Genomic DNA, 25,796 nt, shown 5'->3' with positions numbered 1-25,796 from the left:
GGACCGGGAGATGATGTCAAAGACAAAACGCTCCCTTCGGCAGAGGTGCTGGAGCCTTGACTTCCTGATACAGCATGTGTGCCACTAGGTGCTGTTGCTGCGCCTGCAGGATGGACCGCATCTGACACCCGTTTCTCCCAGGCCATTGAATGGTGATGCTGCATGTCTTGGCGCAGGGCCGTGGTACCAAGGTTAGCTCCCTGGCGATGCTTCACTTTCTGCCCGCAGATACGACATATACCCATTCTCGGCTCCTCTGGTGTCTTTACAAAAAACTGCCACACCGCTGAGGTGGTAATTTTACCGCCAACAACCGCTGAGCCCCTGTGCCGCTGCTTATTTGGGCCTGCGAATCGGGATTTGCACCCCGCAGACATTAGGCTCCCGTCCTCGCATTGCTGCCACCCTGCTGAGTCACAGCCACAGTAGCGACTTGCTGCCTGCTCCGCTAGCTGACACACTCTTCGCCCGACGATGATGAATCCCCTGCTACACCCGGCTCCCAAGTGCGATCGGCTACATCAAAGTCAATTTGCATTTCCTGGTCACTGCTACTCTCCTCACCGGTGTCAGTATGCACAGCCTGCCTACTGCAGGAAGCAGCAGAAGTGATTTTTGTCACTAAATAGAACTGCTATTTGGGCTATATAGAACCCCCTTAAAGAACAGCGAGGGATTGCAGAAAGAATCGCACAGTACAATAGTAGCAGCTGGACGCTACAACATGAAGTGTGAAGCGCTGAGATAGACAATGGCTGGGTTTTATAGGGCTGTGTGACATCACATAAGCCTGCCGGTCGCTGATTGGCTTACAGGTATGCAGATGTCATCGGGGATGTTCCTTTCTCCTTCCCAGAGTTCTCTGCCCCATGTAAAACGTTGTTCTCGTGCCCATTTAGCAGAAACATGAGGGGAAAAAAAACAACTTCGTTTCCGCGAGCCAGCATAAACTTTGGCTTTGTGACGAATCAAATTTTTCCTGAAATTCTAACCGAAGTTAGAATCATTAGAATCGATTCGCCCCTCTCTAGTTTTAACCACTAAAACATCTAAAGGGTTAAACTTTTTTTAAATTGAATTTTCATATGTTGAGGGATGTAGTTTGCATAATGTGGCATAATATTAATATTATTTAGGCCTCACACAGTCATTTGAAATTTGAGCAGGTCCCTCAAAAGCCTCATAACATTCTAGTAAAATATGTGGAATTGTAAAAAAACATGCCAACATAAAGCAGACATTTGGGAAATGTAAATTATGAATTCATTTGGGTGCTTTGGCGAACTACTTCAAAAGTAGAAAATTTAGATCTTTGAAAATTTTTTGTCAAATTTCAGTTTTCTTTTTTAAACTAAACACAAAAGATATCATCCAAATTTTTAACCTAATTTAAAGTACAATGTGTCATGATAAAACCATCTCAAAATCCCCTGGATTCGGAAAAAACGCCACATTTAAAACAAAAAATGTGTCGCGGAGCTTGCACTTACCTTCACTAAGCCCAGCTTGGTGTATTCCACTGCGTTCCAGGGAACTTTAGCAAAGCAGCACCACCTGGTGGACGTCGGAGGAACTGCCTTAATAAATCCTGGCCGGACCCGAATCCAGCGCAGAGAACGCGCCGCTGGATCGCGAATGGACCGGTTAAGTAAATCTGCCCCATTGTGATCGATTTGGTGGTGAGGTTCATTTCAGGTTAAAAATTAAAAAAAAGTGTCTTTTTGGAAATTATAGTACATTTTAAAATATTTTTTAAATTAAATGAAAATTATGAATGATTTCCCTATTTTCTTTCAGTCATAATCTTATATAATATGTATAGCCTCGGGGAAAATGGGAGACTATGGCAGTGGTTTTTTTTTTTTTTTTTGTAGTGTAGCTGGGATTTTTTATTTTTTTTTTATTATTGGGTAAGCGATGAGCGAGCACTCGTTATTCGAGACGAACTTTTCCCGATGCTCGAGTGCTCGTCTCGAATAACGAGCCCCATTGAAGTCAATGGGAGACTCGAGCATTTTTCAAGGGGACCAAGGCTCTGCACAGGGAAGCTTGGCCAAACACCTGGGAACCTCAGAAAAGGATGGAAACACCACGGAAATGGACAGGAAACAGCAGGGGCACCATGCATGGATGCCTCTGAGGCTGCTTAATCGCACCATTATGCCAAAATTATGGGCAACAGCATGGCCATGACAGAGTGACAGAATGAAGCAAGATAGCATCTAAAACATCCAATAATTGACCCTGACACTATAGGGGACGGCATGCAGAGGCAGCGGCAGCAGCGGCAGGCTAGAGAGTGGCATGGCGACATACCCTAAATGGACTCAGGCTTCAAACCAATGGGTGGCAGAGAGGAACCAAAGGAGGTGAGCAAGAAGCGCTCAAATAATATCGGTACATGATAAAAGTTTGCCAGTATATTTTGTGGATTACACAGCAGGGTGGCGACAAAGTTAACATGGAAGCCATGAAAACAACCCAAAATTCTGCCTGACACAGCTCGTTTGATAAGGGGACCATGTATGGAGGCAGTGAACTAGTAGTAGATTAAAGGTGCTGCAGGTAAAACTATGTTAGTTGGATCTTGGGATGGAGCTGGCGCTCCGCTGCCAGGCGAGCTTTCACCAATCCAAGCCCCTGTCTCTAGGCTACTCCCCAAACAGCACTTCTAAGAACCTTTTGTATAAGATCAAGTGTAGTAGCGTTCTTATAAGTTTAGGATATGGCGGGTGAGGGGAATGTAAACAGATGCGCAAGAAGCGCTGAAATAATATTGGTAAATGATAAAAGTTTGCCAGTATATTTTGTGGATAACACAGCAGGGTGGCAACAAAGTTAACAACTTTGATGTGGAATCCATGAAAACAACCCAAATTTCTGCCTGACACACCTCGTTTGATAAGGGGACGATGTATGGAGGCAGCTATATGGACGACTTTTGGAGGTAGCAATGGAGACAACGTGTGGAGGCTGCTATGGAGACAATTTAATTTGGATAGTGCCTGTATGTGGCAGTCCAAAAAAGTTTTCAAACCAGAGGAGCAGGTAGGTGTCCCTCCAGAAAAATTAAATGCATAAAGTACTATAGCTAGAGCCAGTGGGCCCTGTCAAAAAATAGCCAGTTTCCTCTGCTTTAGTGTACAAAGAGGAGGAGAAGGAGGAAAATGAGGAGGAGGAGGCGTGGATAAATTAATCAGGTTGAGCTTCCTTCACCTGGTGGAGATAGGATATTATGAGAAATCCAGGCTTTATTCATCTTAATGAGCGTCAGCCTGTCAGCGCTGTCAGTCGACAGGCGTGTACGCTTATCGGTGATGATGCCACCAGCTGCACTGAAAACCCGCTCGGACAACACGCTAGCGGCAGGGCAGGCAAGAACCTCCAAGGCGTACAGCGCCAGTTCGTGCCACATGTCCAGCTTTGAAACCCAGTAGTTGTAGGGAGCTGTGTGATCATTTAGGACGATGGTATGGACAGCTACGTACTCCCTCCCCATCTTTCTGTAAAGATCAGCCCTACTCTGCCGAGACTGGGGACAAGCTGGAAAAAGCCTTGTAAAGCGTACCCTTGCCAGTGCTGGACAAGCTGCCTGCTCGCCTACTCTCCCTCGCTACTTGTCCCGCAGAACTACGCACTCTGCCGCTAGCGCTGTCAGAAGGGAAATAGTGTTTCAGCTTGTGCACCAGGGCCTGCTGGTATTCATGCATTCTCACACTCCTTTCCTCTCCAGGGATGAGAGTGGAAAGATTTTGCTTGTACCGTGGGTCCAGGAGAGTGAATACCCAGTAATCGGTGCTGGAATAAATTCTTTGAACGCGAGGGTCACGGGATAGGCAGCCTAGCATGAAATCTGCCATATGCGCCAGAGTACCAACGCGTAAGAATTCACTCCCCTCACTGGCCTGACTGTCCATTTCCTCCTCCTCCAACTCCTCTTCTTCTGCCCATACACGCTCAACAGTGAAGGACTCAACAATGGTCCCCTCTTGTGTCTTGCCAACATTCTCCTCCTCTTCCTCCTCATCCTCCTCCACCACCTCCGATATGCGCTGAGAAACAGACCTAAGGGTGCTTTGGCTATCAACAAGGGAATCCTCTTCCCCCATCTCTTGTGACGAGCGCAAAGCTTCCGACTTCATGCTGATCAGAGAGTTTTTCAACAGGCCAAGCAGCGGGATGGTGAGGCTGATGATGGCGGCATCGCCACTGACCATCTGTGTTGACTCCTCGAAGTTACTCAGCACCTGACAGATATCAGACATCCACGTCCACTCCTCATTGTAGACTTGAGGAAGCTGACTGACCTGACTACCAGTTCTGGTGGAAGTTGACATCTGGCAGTCTACAATCGCTCTGCGCTGCTAGTAAACTCTGGATAACATGGTTAATGTTGAATTCCATCTCGTGGGCACGTCGCACAACAGTCGGTAAGCGGGCAGTTGGAGGCGGCGCTGCGCTGCCCTGAGAGTGGCAGCATCTGTGCTGGACTTCCTGAAATGCGCACAGATGCGGCGCACCTTCGTGAGCAAATCAGACAGATTGGGGTATGTCTTGAGGAAACGCTGAACTATCAGATTTAACACATGGGCCAGGCATGGCACATGTGTCAGTCTGCCGAGTTGCAGAGCCGCCACCAGGTTACGGCCGTTGTCACACACAACCATGCCTGGCTTCAGGTTCAGCGGTGCCAGCCACAGATCAGTCTGCGCCGTGATGCCCTGTAATAGCTCTTAGGCGGTGTGCCTTTTATCGCCTAGGCTCAGCAGTTTGAGCACCGCCTGCTGTCGCTTAGCGACGGCACTGCTGCTGTGCCTAGAGCTACCGACCGATGGCGGCATGCCCACGGATGGTAGTTCGGAGGAGGAGGTGGAGGAGGGGTGGGAGGAGGAGGAGGCATAGTAGGCCTGAAAGACCTGGACCGAGGTAGGCCCCGCAATCCTCGGCGTCGGCAGTATATGACCAGCCGCAGGGTCAGACTCTGTCCCAGCCTCCACCAAGTTAACCCAATGTGCCGTCAGCGATATATAGTGGCCCTGCCCGGCAGCACTCGTCCACGTGTCCGTGGTCAGGTGGACCTTGTCAGAAACGGCGTTGGTCAGGGCACGGATGATGTTGTCTGACACGTGCTGGTGCAGGGCTGGGACGGCACATCGGGAAAAGTAGTGGCGGCTGGGGACAGAAAACCGAGGGGCGGCCGCCGCCATGCGGTTGCGAAAGGCCTCGGTCTCTACTAGCCTATAGGGCAGCATCTCCAGGCTAAGCAATCTGGAGATGTGGACATTAAGGGCTTGGGCGTGCGGGTGGGTTGCACTATATTTCCGTTTCCGCTCCAGCGTCTGGGGTATGGAGAGCTGAATGCTGGTGGATGCTGTGGAGGATCGTGGAGGCGACGATGGGGTTTTTGTGCCAGGGTCCTGGGCAGGGGCCTGACTATCAGCTGAAACAGGGGAAGGAGCAGTGGTGTGCACGGCCGGAGGTTAACGGGCTTGGAGCCACTGAGTGGGGTGTTTAGCATTCATATGCCTGCGCATACTGGTGGTAGTTAAGCTAGTAGCGGTGGAACCTTGCTGATCCTGGTTTGGCAAAGGTTGCACACCACAGTCCGTCGGTCATCCGGTGTTTCCTTAAAGAACCTCCAGACTTCTGAAAATCTAGCCCTCGCCGCGGGAGCGCTCGCCACGGGAGCTTCACTACGTGACACATTTGGCGCTGATGCACCTGCTCTGGCCCTGCCTCTCCGTCTGGCCCCACCACTGCCTCTTCCAACCTGTTCTGGTCGAGGACTCTCCTCCGTCTCAGAAGCACTGTGTTCACCCGGCCTCTCAACCCAGCTTGGGTCTGTCACCTCATCATCCTCCGATCCCTCAGTCTGCTCCCCCCTCGGACTTCCTGCCCTGACAACAACTTCACCACTGTCTGACAACCATGTCTCCTCATCGTCGGACACCTCTTTACACACTTCTTCCACTACGTCAAGAAGGTCATCATCACCCACAGACTGCGACTGGTGGAAAACCTGGGCATCGGAAAATTGCTCAGCAGCAACCGGACAAGTGGTTTGTGACTGTGGGAAGGGTCCAGAAAACAGTTCCTCAGAGTATGCCAGTTCAAATGCCAAATTTTCCTGGGAGGGGGCAGATTTGGGGGGGAGGAGGCTGAGGTGCAGGAGCTGGAGGAGTGCCGATTTCGGTGACATGGGTGGACTGCGTGGAAGACTGACTGGTGGACAAATTGCTCGAAGCATTGTCGGCAATCCACGACATCACCTGTTCGCACTGTTCTGGCCTCAACAGTGCTCTACCACGAGTCCCAGTAACTTCAGACATGAACCTAGGGAGTGTAGCTCTGCGGCGTTCCCCTGCTCCCTCATCAGCAGGTGGTGTCTCACCCCGCCCAGGACCACGGCCTCTGACCCCTGCAGTAGTTGGACGCCCACGTCCCCGCCCTCGTCCTCTACCCCTAGCCCTCGGGTTAAACATTTTGAAAATGAAAGTTATAACTTTAATTTTTTTTAAACTTTTTTTTGTGTTTTTTAGTTTTTATAACCAAACAATGCTATCCTATTGCTATGGCTATTTTCTAGCCAAGTATGAAAGCACACTGCTATGCCAGATGAGATGACGCTGAGTTATGAAAAAATAAACGTAAAATAAAAAGGAGATGGCAGACTGTGCCTAATTGAAATCCAACCCCTAATAAATTTTCCCACTTCGGTCTTTGCGATGGATATGTGCGTCACTAAGCGCAAAACACAGCGGTCGCAAGTCTCACTCCAAATTCCTGACAATTGGCTAGTATATGCACTGCAGCAAGGAAAGCCTCCAGCAGATCAACCAGAAATAAAATATATATAACGCTATTGTAGGCGTAAGTAAGCCGTTTGGATTCTCCTTTGGCTATTTTCTAGCCAAGTATGAAAGCACACTGATGAGATGACGCTGAGTTATGAAAAAATAAACGTAAAATAAAAAGGAAATGGCAGACTGTGCCTAATTGAAATCAAACCCCTAATAAATTTTCCCACTTTGGTGTTTGAGGTGGATATGTGTGTCACTAAGAGCTAAACACAACGGTAGCAAGTCCCCCTGCAAATTCCTCACAATATGGTACTAGCTGCACTACTAGTGCCAGCAAGCCCAGCCACAAGCAAACAAACAAAAAAAAAAGTATAACGTTATTGTAGCCCTAAGAAGGGCTGTTGGGTTCTTGTTGAATCACTCCTGCCTAACACTATTCTAATAGAACACCCTAACGCTTTCCCTGACCAGCAGCAGCTCTCTCCCTAGCGGCATCCAGACACAGAATGATCCGAGCAGCGCGGGCAGCGGCTAGTCTATCCCAGGGTCACCTGATCTGGCCAGCCAACCACTGCTATCGACGTGTAAGGGTACCACGTCATGCTGGGTGGAGTGCAGAGTCTCCTGGCTTGTGATTGGCTCTGTTTCTGGCCGCCAAAAAGCAAAACGGCGGGAGCTGCCATTTTCTCGAGCGGGCAAAGTATTCGTCCGAGCAACGAGCAGTTTCGAGTACGCTAATGCTCGAACGAGCATCAAGCTCGGACGAGTATGTTCGCTCATCTCTAGTAACGTCCATGTATTTTTAGGAGTATTTATTATTTTTTTGTGTGTTAATACTTTATATGTCCCCCATGAGGTGATAAAAGAGCCCTGGGGGACATTCCCCTGCTTTTTTCATTATTTTAAAATTCTTTTACAAGTTTTCCCCTGTAACTGGGGCATCTTTAAGAGCCTCAGTTACTGAGAAAAAACACCACCAGTCACTGGTGGTGCTGATCAGAGCTGTATTGGGTCTAATTAGATCCAGCAGTTATGATTTAACTCTTTAGACACATGCCCACCAAAACAAACCGGAACACTTACAACAGTCGATTTGCAGAAAATCTTAAAAACTGCGCAACAACATAATTAAGATTCTCTATAACAACAAGAGAAAAATACAGGAGGAAATACATGCCGTAAAGACACTACTGGAACATGACACAGAGGAGATGAAGGACAAACTCCAATTATATTACCATAAACTAAAGGATATGATGATCAACAACAAAAACAAAAAGCTCCATAGACTCAGACAAAAAGTCTCCATCACCACAGGCACAGGTGCTCAGCCAATTCACCAGAGCTGTGTTGTGAACCTTTCCTCCTATGAACCTGACAAACATGAGATGTCAGTTCTCTCCAATGGTCTGTCCTTCTGCCCTGTAAGATCTGTGGACAAAATTAAACTCTGTAATGACATAGAGGAATTCTTCAGAAAAATAAGATTAGGAGAATATTTCCATGACGGAGACTCTCCTTACAACACAGATTTGGAGACAGGACACGTCAACAGCAACCCAACAAAAAGATCAACCTGGAACCAACTCAACACTGGATACATACATTGACCACTTCAGAAAAAAAGGGAAAACTGAAATCTTGGTGAAAAGAAAGAAACAAGTCAATAACCTAACGCTGCAGGAGCAAAGGGCTATTCTATGATTGAGAGCAAACCCATATATCATCATAAAACCTGCTGATAAAGGGGGTTCAGTAATCATAATGAATACTTCTGACTATATCAAGGAAGCAAACGGACAGCTGTCCAACCCCATTCATTATAGTAAACTTGAAAGTGACCCCAGAGAGGCCTATAAGAAGCAACTAATTGATAAGACCAAGAAGTTTTCAACTGAGATGCAACACAAGGTCAACCGTCTCATCCCAGAGGATCCCAGGCCAGGCTGTTTATATATGCTCCCCAAGATACACAAAGATGGCAATCCAGGAAGGCCTTTTATTTCTGGCATTGGTACTTTGACGGATAGTATCTCAGGTTGGGTGGAAAATCTCACACAGATCACAGATTGAGGTGTCGCTGTTCGATTAGAGGTGTGATTACTGGTGAACCTCTTGTGTCTAGGGGATTTGCGATTTTTAAAGTTTTTCCGCTTAGTGCCCCCCTGCAGATTGGATTGCCCTAGCCCAGACTCCTCTGTGCTGGAGAACTCAGATTCAGAAAGAGGTTCACCAGTAATCACACCTCTAATCGAACAGCGACACCTCAATGCGCGGAGGTTTCCAATCCCCCCACTATGGGGTTACAGTTACCCTCCTCCTCTTCCTCCTCACAACCACACGGTTCACAGTCACCATCCAATATGATAATGACACAATCACAAAATATGGATTCAAGACGGCCTCCAGAAATACCACGCACGATTGCAGCAGTGGCCCAACCACCAGCTCACAATACACAGACTTCCATCATTCCACATCTCACTGCCACCTCTTTCCCATCCCCTTTTTTAGGGGTACAGATTCCGAGCATACAACTCAGGGATCGCGAGAAATGGGGATACAACACCAAATGATAGTTCCCCAGACACAAAATTTAACGCAGAATTTGGTCATTAACTTATCATCTAAAACACTGTCACCACACACCCTCTCTCTACTACAAAAAGGTCTCACGTTTACACCCACACCCCTCTGTGACAAATTTTTATGGATTAAAGACATTAACCTGTTTGCACGAAAACTGGCCCTTCACAAATATCACAAGGAGGAAGAAACTGATAAAAAAAGACTAAAGATAAGGGAAACGCAAGCACTAGAAGCCCTGTTAGCGCTGGAAGAGGAAAACGACATGGGTCCATCTACTCTACAACCCCCCTTAACAGACTTAAGACCAAGATCCAAGCACACACCCCCCTTTCTCGAAATACCATAACATCGAGACTTTTGTGAAATTAGTTTCTTATGACATTGAAAAACTCAAAATGGACAAGACTCAGTCCCATAGTAATCTCAATGACGAGGAAGTCAAGGCTCTAAAAGAACTTCAAACTGACCATGAGTTAACTGTGAAACCTTCTGACAAGGGGGGTAACACAGTAATCATGGACACCACTGAATATGTCAAGATGGTTATGAGGCTGTTATCTGACAGATCCACCTATGTGACCCTCAGAGCAGATCCAACACATGCTTACACTCACGAATTGGAAATACTCCTCTCTGAGGCTAAGAACGATAACCTCATTAATGATGATGAATTTAAAGTTCTTTACAATAGACATCCCACAGTAGCCACTTTCTATGCACTACCCAAAGTGCATAAGGGTCGCTTGCCAATCCCCGGGAGACCCATTGTCTCCGGATGTGATTGCCTGACACAATCCTGTAGTGTCTATATCGACAAAATGTTACAGCCCTTTGTGAGTGCCCTACCCTCCTTCCTACAGGATACGAGGGATACCATCAAGAAGATTCAAGAGCTCCCCCTGACATCTGACACCATGATAGCCAGTCTTGATGTTGAATCACTATACAGTAATATAGAACACCAACTAGGCCTCAAAGCGGTGGAGAACTTCCTTATTACCAAAGGCACACAGTTTCGTGCACACAATAGATTCCTACTTAAACTGTTGCACTTCGTCTTGACTCACAATTATTTTTTATTCAATGGGTCCTTCTACCACCAGGTTAGGGGAACGGCAATGGGGGCGACGTGTGCGCCCTCATATGCCAACCTCTTTCTTGGGTGGTGGGAGGACACCATGGTATTCTCTGAAGACATGATCAAATATACACAACATATATCTTACTGGGGAAGATATATAGATGATGTCTTGATACTATGGGAGGGCGGCCGCAACCTATTTTTAGAATTTGTGGCCCAACTGAATAACAATCACATTGGCATGCGATTCACGTCCGAAATCGACACCAGCCAGATAAACTTTCTGGACCTAACCATCTCTCTGGATCCATCAGGCCTCAAAACGGACATCTATCGCAAGCCTACTTCTACCAACAACTTCCTACAATGGCAAAGCTGGCACCCACAACCTCTAAAATCGGGAATACCTATTGGACAATATCTGAGGGCACGTAGAAACTGCTCCGATGACATTTCCTTCAAGAAAGAGTGTGACAATCTATACCAGAGATTTAGGAGTCGAGGCTACCCTAAAAAATGTCTATATAGAGCATATGCAAGGGCTAAAAAAACTGACAGGCAAACACTCTTCTCCAATAGAATCTGTCAACCATCCAAACAAATCATTAGATGCATCGGGACATTTGATGCCTATGCAGAAACTATAAAAAGGATCATGTCACGATATTGGCCGATTCTCACTGCGGATCCTGATTTGAAAGAAAAACTGACGGATAGACCGAACATCACCTATCGTAGAGGTCCCAATTTACGCAATGCTTTAGTACACAGTCATTTCACTGGGGACTCAGATCCCTTCATCCAACTAAGAGACCGGACTTTAGGCTCCTATCCCTGTGGCGCTTGCTCATTCTGTACATTTATGCCCAAAACTAAAACGTTCATTAACCCTGTGGATAAGAAACTTTTTACAATCAGACGCTTCTTGAACTGCAAAAGTTCAGCTGTGGTTTATGTGGCACAATGTACCTGCCCGCGCCTCTATGTAGGCAAGACTATCCAGCAACTTCGCAGGAGAATATCCAGCCACATCAGTGCAATTACAACAGGAAAGGATACCCCGATTTCGAGACATGTCAGACTTCACCATAATGGAAAACCAGAAACCCTCCGCTTCTGGGCCATTGATCAAATAAAAGTCGGACCCCGACAGGGGAACATTGATCAAAGACTCTTACAATTGGAAGCTAGGTGGATATACCGCCTAAAATCTCTGAGTCCCAATGGCCTTAATGAGGGCTTTACCTTTACAGCCTATCTCTAAAAAGCACACATACTAGTACTCTAACAACCATTTTTCTCATGTAGACATTGTGGCCTTTTGGCCACATACATCTCCATATGCTCCTACTTTGAGAAATCCCCCTCCCCCTGTGAGATGTGTCCACTATGGTCGCGTCATCCTCCCTGTATGTGATCAACCTTTTATGTTATACAACCAGCCTAACACCCCGTCACATAACTAAATATAGCGACAGCTACAATAAAGACACAAATACCATATTGTCCTTGATTGGTGAATTTGAATACTTACCTTATTTCCATCATATATGGCCGTTAATAGCCACAGTGTAGACATATTTATTAATACCTGTAATTTGACAGATATATCGGCATACCTACCATGATTATGAGATTATGTACCGCAGATTTGATTTGATGCTACTCGTGAAGAATACAGGACTTCCATGGGGACTCTCTCCTGACCCTCGTTCTCGTATTGAGAGGCCAAGTATGTGTAAATATTAACATATTTTAAATGCGCACTAAACCTGCGGGCATGCGCATACACCTATATTTCTGTGAGTACACTAAGTTCCTATCCATACGCAAACGTCATACTACGGAGCGGGACTCTCATCATGCTCTCTCTACTAAGTGGCTGGGCATGCGCCGATATCACCAACCCGATGTGCACTAAGTCCCGTGACATGCGCACAAATGGATATCTCTCGGGCGCATACTAAGTATCCTGGCATGCGCACATAGTGTGCCTTGATAGCATACTATGTCACCTGACATGCGCGTTAGAGATGAATCGACTTGGCTACTCCCCCGGATAAGGGGAACAGCTCATTGGACCTGGTTGTCTCATAGTGCACGGCACGCACCAATCAATGCCTGGAGGCTGGTCACGATCTCATACAGGGGATTGGCTCATCCTTACATGGGAGGGGTCTATCCCTTATAAACTCGGCCGTATCGAGCCGACACTCACTATTAGCCCGACCCCTGATGAAGCCGGTGCTCCGGTGAAACATGTCGGGGGGCTAATACTTTGTCTTTTAACTAGCAGACGTACTGGGCTCATACCAATATACTTGTTCTTTATGAGTTACTATGTAGGTAGGCTGAACTTGTTAGGCTCCAGTCAGTGCTATCTGTCTGGACATCTGCAAGGACTAGCCAATTAAGAGGTGCCTGGCACATTAGCTTCGTGTGAGCATAGAATTTCTTACCTGAGGGATATAGCTTGGTTCGGTATGCGAAGGGATCACATTTGATCCCCCCACTACTGAATCCGCTGCACTGGGTTTAAATATAATAACCCTTTGCATCAGGGACGTATTTTGAGGGACATAATTTGGTTTGGTGTGTCAGAGTCTCATTCTGATCCCCCCACTACCAAACCCGTTGTACTGGGTTCAAATCACATAACCCTTTACACCAGGACCGCACCAATACCATTTACCCTTGCTACCCTCAGCATTTTTACTCACATTGAGGTGACAACTTGCTCTTTTGATTACAGGCCCATCCTCTACCTACACTGCTATAACCTTTAACAGTGTCACTCATGAGCCCTAGGCATCTGTATTTTTAAATACCTTGTTCTCGAGTGGAGTAGTCAATCACACACTACCACTTTTTTATTTCAAGTACCATTAAAAGTGACGTTTTATCATTTAGTTCTGTCCGGATATGGGTATTTTTTTTGCGCTACCCCTGGTAGTGTTAGTAGACAATAACTGTTTCTAAACCCCTGCCGTGACAGTAGGTCCTATCTTTAATGTGTTGAGCTGTAATGTAAGATACAAGTGCTTCTCAACAAATTAGAATATTACCTTCTCTGTCTTCTGACCATCTCTTTGAGTGACTCTATCTGGCAGTCTCTTTAAGTGGCTGTCTGCCTCTGACGCTCTCATTCCAGTGACTGACACTTTGTCTATGGGGAGATTTTTCAGAACTGTCTGAGAGCAGAACTGCTTTAGTTGCCCATGGCAACCAATCAGAGCTCAAGTTTCATTTTCCCACAGTTGTTTATAAAATTACAGCTGATCTCTGATTGGTTTCCATGGGCAACTGGAATAGTTTTACCTCAGACATTTCAAATACCAGAGTATTTGCAAATTATATTTATTGTATAAACATAATACCACATGTACACTTAAAATCGCATCACTAATGCAAAAAAACAGATAAAACAGCCAACACTTGGTACCTTGTGTATGTGAACTACACATCAGAACTACTGCATGAATAGTAAACATTCACTGAAATTATAAATATGATAGGCTTTGAATCAAATAAAGTGTAACCAAATTGGTCCCATAGAGAAAATATGAAATCGCCGACACATACCCAACATTAATTATGAAATAACACATAGCAGTAGAACAGTGAATAGTTACCAACCAAAGGTAGTGTATGTTGACCCCGACACGTGTTTCGCATGAATCGTTTATATAATAAATATAATTTGCATATACTCTTGTTCGAGATTTTTGTAACTGTTGTAAACAAAAGTAAAACTTTTTTGGTGCTATGTAGGGGGGGGGGGGGCTGTGCGTAGCCCAGCTCATACATCACTATATACATTGGTGGATCTTTGCATATACAGTCATGGCCAAAAGTTTTGAAAATTATACAAATAAAAATGTTTACAAAGTCTACTGCATCAGGTTTTATAATGGCAATTTGCTACAGATGAGCAAACATATTTCGCCCGCTCGAGAAAATGGCATCTTGCGGCGTTTAAATTTTTGGTGGCCAAAAACATAGCCAATCACAAGCCAGGAGACTCTGCAGTACACCCAGCATCACGTGGTACACTTACATGTCAATAGCAGTGGTTGGCTGGCCTGATCAGGTGACCCTAGAATATACTAGCCCCTACCGGCGCTGCTCAGATCATTCTCTGTCTGGATGCCGTTAGGGAAAGAGCTGCTGTTGGTCAGGGATAGCGTTAGGGTATCATAGTATCATAGTATATAAGGCTGGAAAAAGACGCAAGTCCATCAAGTCCAAAATATTTTTTCACTCCAGAAAGGCACCCAGGCCTCTCTTGAACATGTACATAGAGTCCACCATAACAACCTCCTGCGGCAGAGAGTTCCATAGTCTCACTGCTCTTACAGTAAAGAACCTTTGTCTATGTTGATGGTAAAATAGCCTCTCCTCTAGGCGTAGAGGATGCCCCCTTGTCCTGGTCACAGGCCTAGGTATAAACAGATCTTTGGAGAGATCCTTGTACTGTCCATTCAGGTATTTGTACATTGTAATGAGGTCTCCCCTCAGTCGTCTTTTTTCTAAACTGAATAATCCCAAATTTTTTAATCTGTCAGTGTATTCTAATCCCTCCATTCCCCTAATAATCCTGGTTGCTCTCCTCTGCACCCGTTCCAGCTCTACTATATCCTTTTTATACACTGGTGCCCAAAACTGTACACAATATTCTATGTGTGGTCTGACCAGGGATTTGTATAAGGGCAAAACTATGTCTTTATCATGAGAATCTATTCCTCTCTTGATACATTCCATAATTTTATTTGCTTTAGCAGCAGCCGCCTGGCTCTGGTCACTAAAATTAAGTTTACCATCCACCACTACCCCCAAGTCCTTTTCAGCTCCAGTTTTACTAAGTAATTGACCGTTTAGAACATAATTGTACTTTTTGTTTCCATGGCCCAAGTGCATAACTTTACATTTATCTACATTATACCTCATCAACCATTTCTCTGCCCACTCCTCAAGCTTCCACAAATCCCTCTGTAATGCTAAACTATCGACCTCAGTATTTATTACTTTACACAGCTTAGTATCATCTGCAAATATTGAAACTTGACTGTGTAAACCCACTACAAGGTCATTAATAAAAATATTAAAAAGAAGTGGCCCCAATACTGGGTGTTCTAGTAGATTACTGTTAGGCAGGAGTGATTCTCCAAGAACCCAACAGCCCTTTAACTTTTGAGAAGCGCTAATGTAGCCCTAACAGGGCTACATTAGCGCTTCTCAAAAGTTAAAGTGACAGACTCAGTCACAGCACAAAATCCTTTTGTGTGCTGTCAGTGTAGGTTAGAAACTAGCCATAGCAATCATCTTCTGTGGTTGCTGTGTGATTTCTACAGCACGTTTTGTTCTATAAAAAAAAAACGAAACAAAAAAATAACAAATATCTATATATAATGTCTATATATATTTTGTCTATATAATAGACATAATTTTGAAAATGTTGAACTCGAGGGCTAGGGGTAGAGAACGAGGGCATGGGCATCCAACTACTGCAGGGGTCAGAGGCTGTGGTCCTGGGTGGGCTGAGATACCACCTGCTGATGAGGGAGCAGGGGAACACCACAGAGCTACACTCCCTAGCTTCATGTCTCAAGTTACTGGGACTCCTGGTAGAGCACTGTTGAGGCCAGAACAGTGCGAACAGGTGATGTCTTGGATTGCGGACAATGCTTCTAGCCATTTGTCCACCAGTCAGTCTTCCACGCAGTCCACCCATGTTACCCAAGTGAGCGCTCCTCCAACTCAACCTCCTTCCCCCCAGTCTGCCCCCTCCCAGGAAAATTTGGCATTTGAGCCGGCATACCAGCGGAACTGTTTTCTGGACCCTTCCCAGAGTCACAACCACTTGTCAGGTTGCTGCTGAGCTCTTTTCCAATGCACAGGTTTTCCACCGGTCGCAGTCTGTGGGTCATGATGACATTGTTGATGTAGTGAAAGAAGTGTGTAAAGCGGTGTCAGACGATAAGAAGACATGGTTGTCAGACAGTGGTGAAGTTGTTGTCAGGGCAGGAAGTCCGAGGGGGAGCAGACTGAGGGATCGGAGGATGATGAGGTGACAGACCCAAGCTGGGTTAATAGGCCGGGTGAAGACGGTGCTTGTGAGACGGAGGTGAGTCCTACACGAAAACAGGTTGGAAGAGGCAGTGGTGGGGCCAGAGCTGGTGCATCAGCACCAAATGTGTCACGTAGTAAAGCTCCCCTGGCGAGGGCTAGATTTTCTGAAGTCTGGAGGTTCTTTAAAGAAAACCTAGCCTAGGCGATAAAAGGCACACCGCCCAAGAGCTATTACAGGGCATCATGGCGCAGATCGATCTGTGGCTGGCACCGCTGAACCTGAAGCCAGGCATGGTTGTGTGTGACAATGGCCGTAACCTGGTGGCGGCTCTGCAACTCGGCAGACTGACACATGTACCATGCCTGGCCCATGTGTTAAATCTCAAGACATACCCCAATCTGTCTGATTTGCTCACGAAGGTGCGCCACATCTGTGCGCATTTCAGAAAGTCGACCACAGATGCGGCCACTCTCAGGGCAGCGCAGCGCCGCCTCCAACTGCCCGCTCACCGACTGTGCCCACGAGGTGGAATTCAACATTAACCATGTTATCCAGAGTTTACCAGCAGGAAAGAGCAATTGTAGACTGCCAGATGTCAACTTGCACCAGAACTGGTAGTCAGGTCAGTCAGCTTCCTCAAGTCTACAATGAGGAGTGGAGATGGATGTCTGATATCTGTCAGGTGCTGAGTAACTTTGAGGAGTCAACACAGATGGTCAGTGGCGATGCCGCCATCTTCAGCCTCACCATCCCACTGCTTGGCCTGTTGAAAAACTCTCTGGTCAGAAGATTCCTTTGTTGATAGCAACAGCACCCTCCGGTCTGTTTCTCAGTGTGTATCAAAGGAGGTGGAGGAGGATGAGGAGGAGAATGTTGGCGAGACAGAAGAGGGGACCATTGCTCAGTCCTTAACTGTTCAGCGTGTATGGGCAGAAGAAGAGGAGTTGGAGGAGGAGGAAATGGAGAGTCAGGCCAGTGATGGGAGTCTGGCGCATCTGGCAGATTTCATGCTGGGCTGCCTATCCCGTGACCCTCGCTTTCAAAGAATTGATTTCAGCACCGATTACTGGGTATTTACTCTCCTGGACCCACAGTACAAGCAAAATCTTTCCACTCTCATCCCTGTAGAGGAAAGGAGTGTGAGAGTGCATGAATACCAGCAGGCCCTGGTGCACAAGCTGAAACAGTTGACACCGCTAGCCGCAGAGGGCGTACTTCTGCAGGACAAGTAGCGAGGGAGAGTAGGCGAGCAGGCAGCTTGTCCAGCACTGGCAGGGGTACACTTTACAAGGCCTTTGCCAGTTTTATGTCACCCCAGCAAGACACTGTCACCTCTCCCCAGTCTCAGCAGAGTAGGGCTGAACCTTACAGAAAGATGGTGAGGGAGTATGTAGCTGACCATACCATCGTCTTAAATGATCACACAGTTCCCTACAACTACTGGGTTTCAAAGCTGGACATATGGCCCGAACTGGCACTGTACACCTTGGAGGTTCTTGCCTGCCCTGCCACTACCGTGTTGTCAGAGCCGGTTTTCAGTGCAGCTGGTGGCATCATCACCGATAAGCTTACACGCCTGTCGACTGACAGGCTGACACTTATGAAGATGAATAAAGCCTGGATTTCTCATGATTTCCATTCTCCACCAGGTGAAAGCGGCTTTACCTGAATAATTCTCATGTATGCACTCCTCCTCCTCATTCTCCTCCTTCTCCTCCTCTTTGTACACTAAAGCAGAGGCAACTGGCTATTTTTTGCCAGGGCCAACTGGCTCTAGCTATAGTAGTATATCTATTTCATTTTTATGGAGGTCCACCTACCCGATCCTCTGTTTTAAACATTTTTGGGAGTGCCACAGACCTCTTGTCCCCATGTTCCAAGCTGCTAATTATAAGTTTCTTATCTAGATGCTTAGCGAAGAACTATGCCGGGATCAATATGAAGCGGAATGTATTTGTAGATGTTTTTTTAAATGGTAGATTTCCTTTTTAGAACTATTTATATTTTTATGTAATTTACTGTTAAATTTTGATTTAACTAGTCTAGTTCGCGCTCCTGGACGTACATTTTCATCCTGCGCTTGGCTGTATACGATCATCAGGCTTCTACAGTAACATTTGGGATTGTGATAGCCACGATCCCAGCTGTTTAACCCCATAAGTGCTGCGGTGAAACATTACTACGGCGGCTGTAGGACTTCCACATCTGCCCCAGCATGATATCCCCCCTTTCCCGCCCGTTTCGGGGCCTATTGTCTCTATGACAGTCCTGAATGTCCACGCATGGACCCCAGAGCTGCCTTTAGCATCACAATGCCAGATCCTGTCAGAGACATAGGGGTTTGTTTAAGACCTAGAGTGGGACAGTTAAAAAAAAGCAATTTTTAAAAAAAATACAAATAAAAAAATAAAATAAAAAGTCAAAAAATCCCCTGAATGGCTTACCGTATTTTTCGGCCTATAAGGCGCACCAAAAATCCTTTAATTTTCTCAGAAATCAGGTGCGTCTTATAGGCCAGTGCGCCTTATATATGAACTTATACAGAAATGTACTACAGACAAGATGTACTGTACATTTACCAGTGTTCAAAAGCTCCATCCCCAGAAATTTCCTGCACCTTCCCACACAGTATACAGGGTCCCTAGCTCCTGAAGTGCCCTGGCACCACTACTAACATTGTGCCCATCCTGCCCTCCCCTAGCACAGAGAGACCGGAGCTGCCATATTGCTGACCACGAGGCAATCATCATCATCAGTAAACAATCCCCCATACCTGACAGCCCTGTAAGAGAAGGAGCCACAGGGAACCCCACAGGAATAACACCCTGGCTGAGGAGGGAAGGAGAAGGGGCAGAGGGAGACCGCTTAACCCCTGCTGCATCACCCTGCATTTACCAGCAGCAGGCTATACCTCTGAGATCGGAGCTCTCTGACAAGCTGAAGACAACTTTCCCGGGAAGTGTAGCTGGCTAGAACTGTGCACAGGTCTGCCACCTGCTGGTCATTTTTAGGTACTTCATTTGATCCTGCGCCTTACACTCCAGTGCGCCTTATATATGAACCTAGATGTCTTAGCAGGCATTTATTAGAGGTGCGCCTTATACTCCAGTGCGCCTTATAGTCCGAAAAATATGGTAATTAGGAATGTTGTACAGCCACCCAAACAAAAAAGCAATAAAAAGTAATCAGAGAGTCACATTAACGCCGCAATGATTCGAATAAAAAGTACAACTCATCACGCAAAAAATAATCCCTGATATAGCTCATTAAACAAATAAAAAATCTAAATGTTACGCCTATTGGAAGACGGCAATGCTTCTCTCCAAATGCATTTTTATTCAACAAAATTATTCAAACATAAGAAATCTATAGAAATTGGATATTGATATAATCCTTCTGACCCATAGAACTATCGGCATCCCCTGAACCTGGTGCGCAAGGAGTGGTGTTTGAGTTGGTGGCAGCTGAGGACAAAAATGCGCATTCAGGTTTGGGAAGTATGTCTACTAAGACATACATACTAAGACATACATTTTTGTCCATGGTCAGTAAGGAGTTTTAATAAATGGGCTGTAGCCATAGTGTTATTACACTCCTTGAGGGGTTTAGTTTTAGGGTATCTCTTGTTCTGGCATGGCATAGGCTCAGGAAATGTCACATAGCGCCTGAAATTTGTTTCTGCAAAGTTTGCTATCCCTTCTGCGTTCTGTTATGGGCACATACAGTGGTTTACATCCACATGCCATGCCATGCTTGAGAGAAACTGCATGACAAAATCTGACATGTGTTTTCTGATTTTATCCTGCATGAAGATATAAATTTTAAGGCTTAATAACCTTTTATTGTAAACATTTTAAAATTCAACATAGAACCTCCATTTTTTTTGTACTTCATGTTCGATGCTTAAATGGTCAAGTTTAGCAATGGCTATTTTGAATAGTTTTAGGGGTACATTTTAAAAATGTGATGCTAAGTACTTCCAAAAGCCCAATAAATCTGAATAGGCCTTTAAAATAATTGAATCTTAAATGTATGCGAAAATCTGGAAAATTATTGATTTGATTTGTAAGCCTCCTAACATCCTAATAAAATAACAAAATAGAAATGACATCAACATACAGAAGACAATATGGTAAATGTTACTTGGCAACCTATTGATGAGGACTGAGTGATGGGCATTACATTTAGAAATCAGAAAATCCTTAATTTTTCAAAATTTTCACCATGTTAATTTTTTTCATAAATGGAAAACATTTCAACCAAAAAAAATAAAATAAATATATATATATATATATACGTAGTGAAGAGGCAGCACTCAATGAATTGTAGAAAAGTGGTAAACAGCGACATTTCGGTGCTAAAACCGCACCTTTCTCAGGGACCCATGCCAAGGGATCATCGGCTGTTGCACCAACTACTAACTACTGGCTTGTGCTGCTCTGGACTTTGCATTATATATATATATTTTTTTTTTCTTTGTAATATGTTGTACTTTACCTGTGGTACATTCTCTAATTCAATGCTATTAACAAATAATGCAGCATTTCACAGATATAATTCCAACCTCTCTCTATCAGTCCTGCTGTACACGATTTTGGTTACCCCTAGACCCAACCCTGTATCTTCTGAGTTTATTTACTTGCCTGAATGTTAAAAGACGTGTATAAAGAAGAGGGAAGAAAATCATACAAGCTAAAACTCTCCATAGTGAATTGTCAACGCTCAGCTCTCCAAACCAAACTCTTGTAAGAAATGCCTGCAAAAAAAAAAATAAAATAAACATCTAAAAACAGTTAAAAGCATAGAGCCCTGTCCAGTAAAGGTTACAATGCAAATACTGAAATAAAGTACACAAGGCAAGGATTTAAAAATGTTTAGTTTGTAACCTTTGGTAAGTGTTGCAATTAGAAAACCAAGCTACACAATGCAGATAAGGTATAAAGGGCAGTCCAGGGCTCGTGTGCTCAACAGTTCTGCCCTAATATGTGACTCTGCAAAAATGAGTGCAGAGATAGTTGAAGCTATTTAGATTCAACGGCATTTGGAGGCCTTGTGAAAGTTTCCAGGCCAGACACAGTAAAGTTTCTATCTAACAGAACAATAATACAATACTAAATCTTGAACAAAGGGGTCCAATGGGGTCGAAAGTACCTCAGCTTTATGGAGTCCTTCAGCTTTATGGTGCTGAAGGAGATCGCCAAGTGCCACTCTCTGCGATTTCCTTCTGCTCCATTGAGATGTATGGAACAGAACGATCATATGCGGCCGTCTGCTCCATTACTCTCATGGAGTGAAGAGAGGTCTGACTGAGGTACGTGGGGCCCCATCGGACCCTCATTCTTGCTGTTCGGTAGTGGTCTCAGTGATGAGACCCCCACAGATCACAAGTTAGGCACCATCCTGTTAATAGGGGCTAACTTGTAGTAGTGCACAAGTATTTGGAGGAGGTAGTGGTGCACGCAATTTGAGAACCTGCTACCTAAACTCTAAACCTTCTAAAATTTGTAAAAAATAATGAAATATAAAGAAAAATTTGGGAAATAGAACATAGACAAATTGTCAATGTTTTCTACAATAAAAATTTGTGGTATGACTTCTTGTATAAAAAATAGAACATTTGAAAGTTAGAAAATTGTAATTTCCTTCACATTTTTATAAATTGCTGAATTTTTACCCCCAAAAAACCTGACCAATCAGTAAAAGTATACTATTAATATAAAATACAATGTGCCACGAGAAAACAATCTCTAAATAAGTAAGATAAGTTAAAATGTTAATAAAATTATTACGACACAAAGAGACACTGGTCAGATTCAAATACAAAACGGGCTGAGCCTGAACGTGCAAACTGGCAGTTAAGTGATTTAAGTGGCGAAATGAAAACAGTACCTTATGAATCAAAGTCCACATATCTGAGCAGAAATAGCCTCTATGATGGCATTTTTTATCCATTGGAGGAAGCGCTGAATCGATAATGATAGTTCATATCGCCTGATACTGTTCCAACAGTGAAGTCTTTCCTTCTGAAACATTTACCGCCAGCACTTAGGTTCTGAGTATCTCTAATGTGATCGGGCCTCTTTCATTTCTCCAAAAAGGTACAGAAGGAATACAGTGCAATAGAGTTTCTTTACCACAAAGTTTTAAAAACTTTATTTTTCTAACAAGAGAACAGGGAAAGAGCGCCATCCACAAGCACAGACGTGAAATACCATGCAACGCTACAGACACAAAAATATTGGACTTCTTTATTACTTCCTTCTTATAGCGGTAGACTATTTGAGAAAGGCTGATTTTAGTCAAAATGTTATACTTTGGATCACCGCAATAAAGCTTTGCTGATTAACTTCAACTTAAACTTTGTGTGCCTGGATATTCTTTATAATACCAAGAGAACAGTTAGAGGCCTTAATTAAAATGTTGCACCAACACACACCAAGGCTCCTACCCAGTTGCATTGCTCGTACAGAGCATGGTATTCCCATTAACTTCCATGTTTTTAATCAACTCCAACACTGCTCCTGAAGTATGCTGGAGTATTGCATACATAGGGGCAGATTTACTTACCCGGTCCATTCGCGATCCAGCGGCGCGTTCACTGCGGTGGATTCGGGTACGGACGGGATTCATTAAGGCAGTTCCTCCGACGTCCACCAGGTGGCGCTGCTGCGCTGAAGAGCATCGGAACGCACTGGAATACACCGAGCCGGGTTGAGTGAAGGTAAGTGCAAGCTCCCCAACACATTTTTTTTTTTTTAAATGCGGCGGTTTTTCCGAATCCGTCAGGTTTTCATTCGGCCGCGCCCCCCAATTTCCATCGCGTGCATGGCAGCGCCGATGCACCACAATCCGATTGCGTGCGCCAAAATCCCGGGGTAATTCAGGGGAAATCGGCGCAAATCGGAAATATTCGGGTAAATGACCCCCATAGAGTTGTAGAAATCTATCTATAATGCTAGATTCTGCTGGATATCGAATAAATCCCAGCCATTATAGAGCAGCCCAAGGGGGTTTCTCGATTTTTGAGACTATTCGGTAAGAAATATATACAGAACATTTGGGGATTTTTATTATTCTAAAACTTGTACTCCTTTTTTTTATAAAACATATTTTCTTTGCATTGTTCAATATAACTTCAAGTTCTTTTTTGAATTTATCCTTTTCAATTTTGAAGTATATTCTGAACCGAGAGTAATCTTTTAATTAAACAAAAATAATATTCCTTATTCATAATAATGCCAGCCAAGAGGCCCAGCATTTAAAGTAAGAATCACCAGAATGAAGTTGAACAGTTAGTTCCTTCATTCTCCTAATGTGTACTATTTCCGCAAACCAGTCTGAAATAGACAGACAAGTGACAGTCTTCCACAGTCTTGGGATGACTTTCTGGCTGCCACAAGAAGGTGGCTGATCCAGGAGTGTAAAGGGCACCTAATTGGGACTGGAAATAAAGAGAACAAAGCAAAGTATGGCGAGTTTTCAAGTTGTACACCCAAAAACTATAAATAACATCACACACTTAGTCCAAAAAACGTCAGCACTGAATCGAGCCGATAAAGTGGAGCATGGAAGGAACCCTGTACTAATGTGATAACACCTTAAAGTTAGTTTCTTGAGCTTTATAAGCCAAGGAGAATCTGTGGCACACTGGCATCTGTGGAGAGAGTTAGTCAGGTAGCTTGCGGAAGCGTCCTACCTAGTTACCACTCCCAGTTTTGGACAAAAAAGGGCAATGAGGAAGACGTGTTATCTATAAGGATACTATACACACAAGATAGGTTACCAGGGACAGCAGTTTAAATATGAGTTTTTAAGTCAATTTTTAGATATATAAATTATAAAGGTAGGTAAGGGTTTCTATACCAGGACATATTTTAAAGGCACTGATTGTAATAGTTTCATAGCTTGTATATTCTGCATCCATGGACTAAAATTACAAAGGGACAATTGGAAAGGATTAAAAGGAATTGTTTAAGTAAAGAGTATTATGTAAGTTAAAAATGTTGGAGGGAAGGAATTATAGATTGGAATATATAAAAAGGCACAGAAAAAATTAGAAGAGGGGAAGGAAACTCTGAATAAGGGACTGTTAATGAAAACAAAATTGGATGAAAAAATGGAAATATTGTTTATAACCGACTTTACTAGGGAATCTGATCATGGTAGACAAATAATTAAGAAAAATTGGCATATACTAAGACATGATCCAGTGATTGGGAGCAAGCTGACCAAACAACCAAAGGTTGTGAGAAGAATTAAAACTCTTAAAGACCAAATGGTATATACTGTAGCTGTGTTTCCAATGATGATTCCAATATAAAAGCATTACATAAAGACTATTTCCATATCGTCCTCCATGACGGCCCTACTTGGGATGATGCCTCTTGACCTCTGCAGGGACAGGAAGACCGAGAGGTTAAAAGGACCTGTTGAAGTAAAGAAGTAGTTCAATATCAACCAGGCAGAGAGTAATTAATTAAAATAATAAAACGGCCGAAATGACGTAGACACAGAGTATTGCTGTATCCACGGAGATCTATATAATGATCCACGCGCAGTTTATTTTATACCTTTTAAAAGTAGGAGTGTTTATACCATTTGCGTAAATAACACATGACAACATGATTAATGAGATATAGAAAAATGTGAGAAAGCATAAAACATAGACATGTGTTTCCCATTTAACATTTATACAGATTTCACAACATTGTTTGTCAAAACTGATTTATACCCCTACATATCCTTATGGTCCTCCACATCCATCCAACATCCAAGTCAAAGGCCAACTATTGTGCAACCATTGTACATAAACAAAATTATACTTCTGTATTCCAGAAGTTAGTGTGTATAAAGTTCATGATAGCATAAGTGAAGAAGCAGATAACTAAATTAGTTAACCAAATAAGTTAAACTACTCTAACAGACCCATCCCACATCCTCCGCCAGTGTTCGTCCCTACAGTGGGCAGGTTAAGAGAGGTTCCCTCTCTCCTCCTTGTGGAGTGAGAGACAATATGCTGCTTACCGAGAGCGAATTTTGCATGGTAAGGTCTGCTACACAGATAATTCACCCAAATGCTTACATGTGCACAATAAACCTTCTCAGTCCTCTCTCCTGCTGGTCTTGCTCTCCACTTCCAGCTCCAAGTACTTTCCTTTGGGATCTCCTCCGCATTGAGAGTATTTACTGAGATCATGGTAGAGGTGGTAGCCTTCTTAAGGCTGTAGGATGTCTTAATAGTCCCATATCTAGATGA

The 25,796-nt window shown here is 44.3% G+C and overlaps 1 protein-coding gene across 5 annotated transcripts in view; it reads right to left on the bottom strand.

The window, feature by feature from the left end:
• Positions 1-25,796, bottom strand: part of TRPM2 (transient receptor potential cation channel subfamily M member 2) — a 419,555-nt gene that overhangs the window by 160,841 nt on the left and 232,918 nt on the right. For 4 of the 5 annotated variants that reach the window (XR_011849388.1, XM_072120992.1, XM_072120993.1 and 1 more), the window contains one exon: positions 21,184-21,296. Coding sequence is in view for 4 of the 5 variants with exons in the window: in XM_072120992.1 (XP_071977093.1) it covers positions 21,184-21,296 (113 nt within the window). In the remaining variant the exon portion in view is untranslated. Of the gene's footprint in view, positions 1-13,535; positions 13,657-21,183; positions 21,297-25,796 lie in introns of those variants that run through there. The other variant, XM_072120995.1, reaches the window with a different exon arrangement.

The sequence above is a fragment of the Engystomops pustulosus genome, chromosome 8 (assembly GCF_040894005.1).
Source record: "Engystomops pustulosus chromosome 8, aEngPut4.maternal, whole genome shotgun sequence".
Taxonomy (NCBI): domain Eukaryota; kingdom Metazoa; phylum Chordata; class Amphibia; order Anura; family Leptodactylidae; genus Engystomops; species Engystomops pustulosus.
The sequence above is the reverse complement of the archived record's forward strand: the minus strand, read 5'-3'. Positions and strand labels throughout refer to the sequence as shown.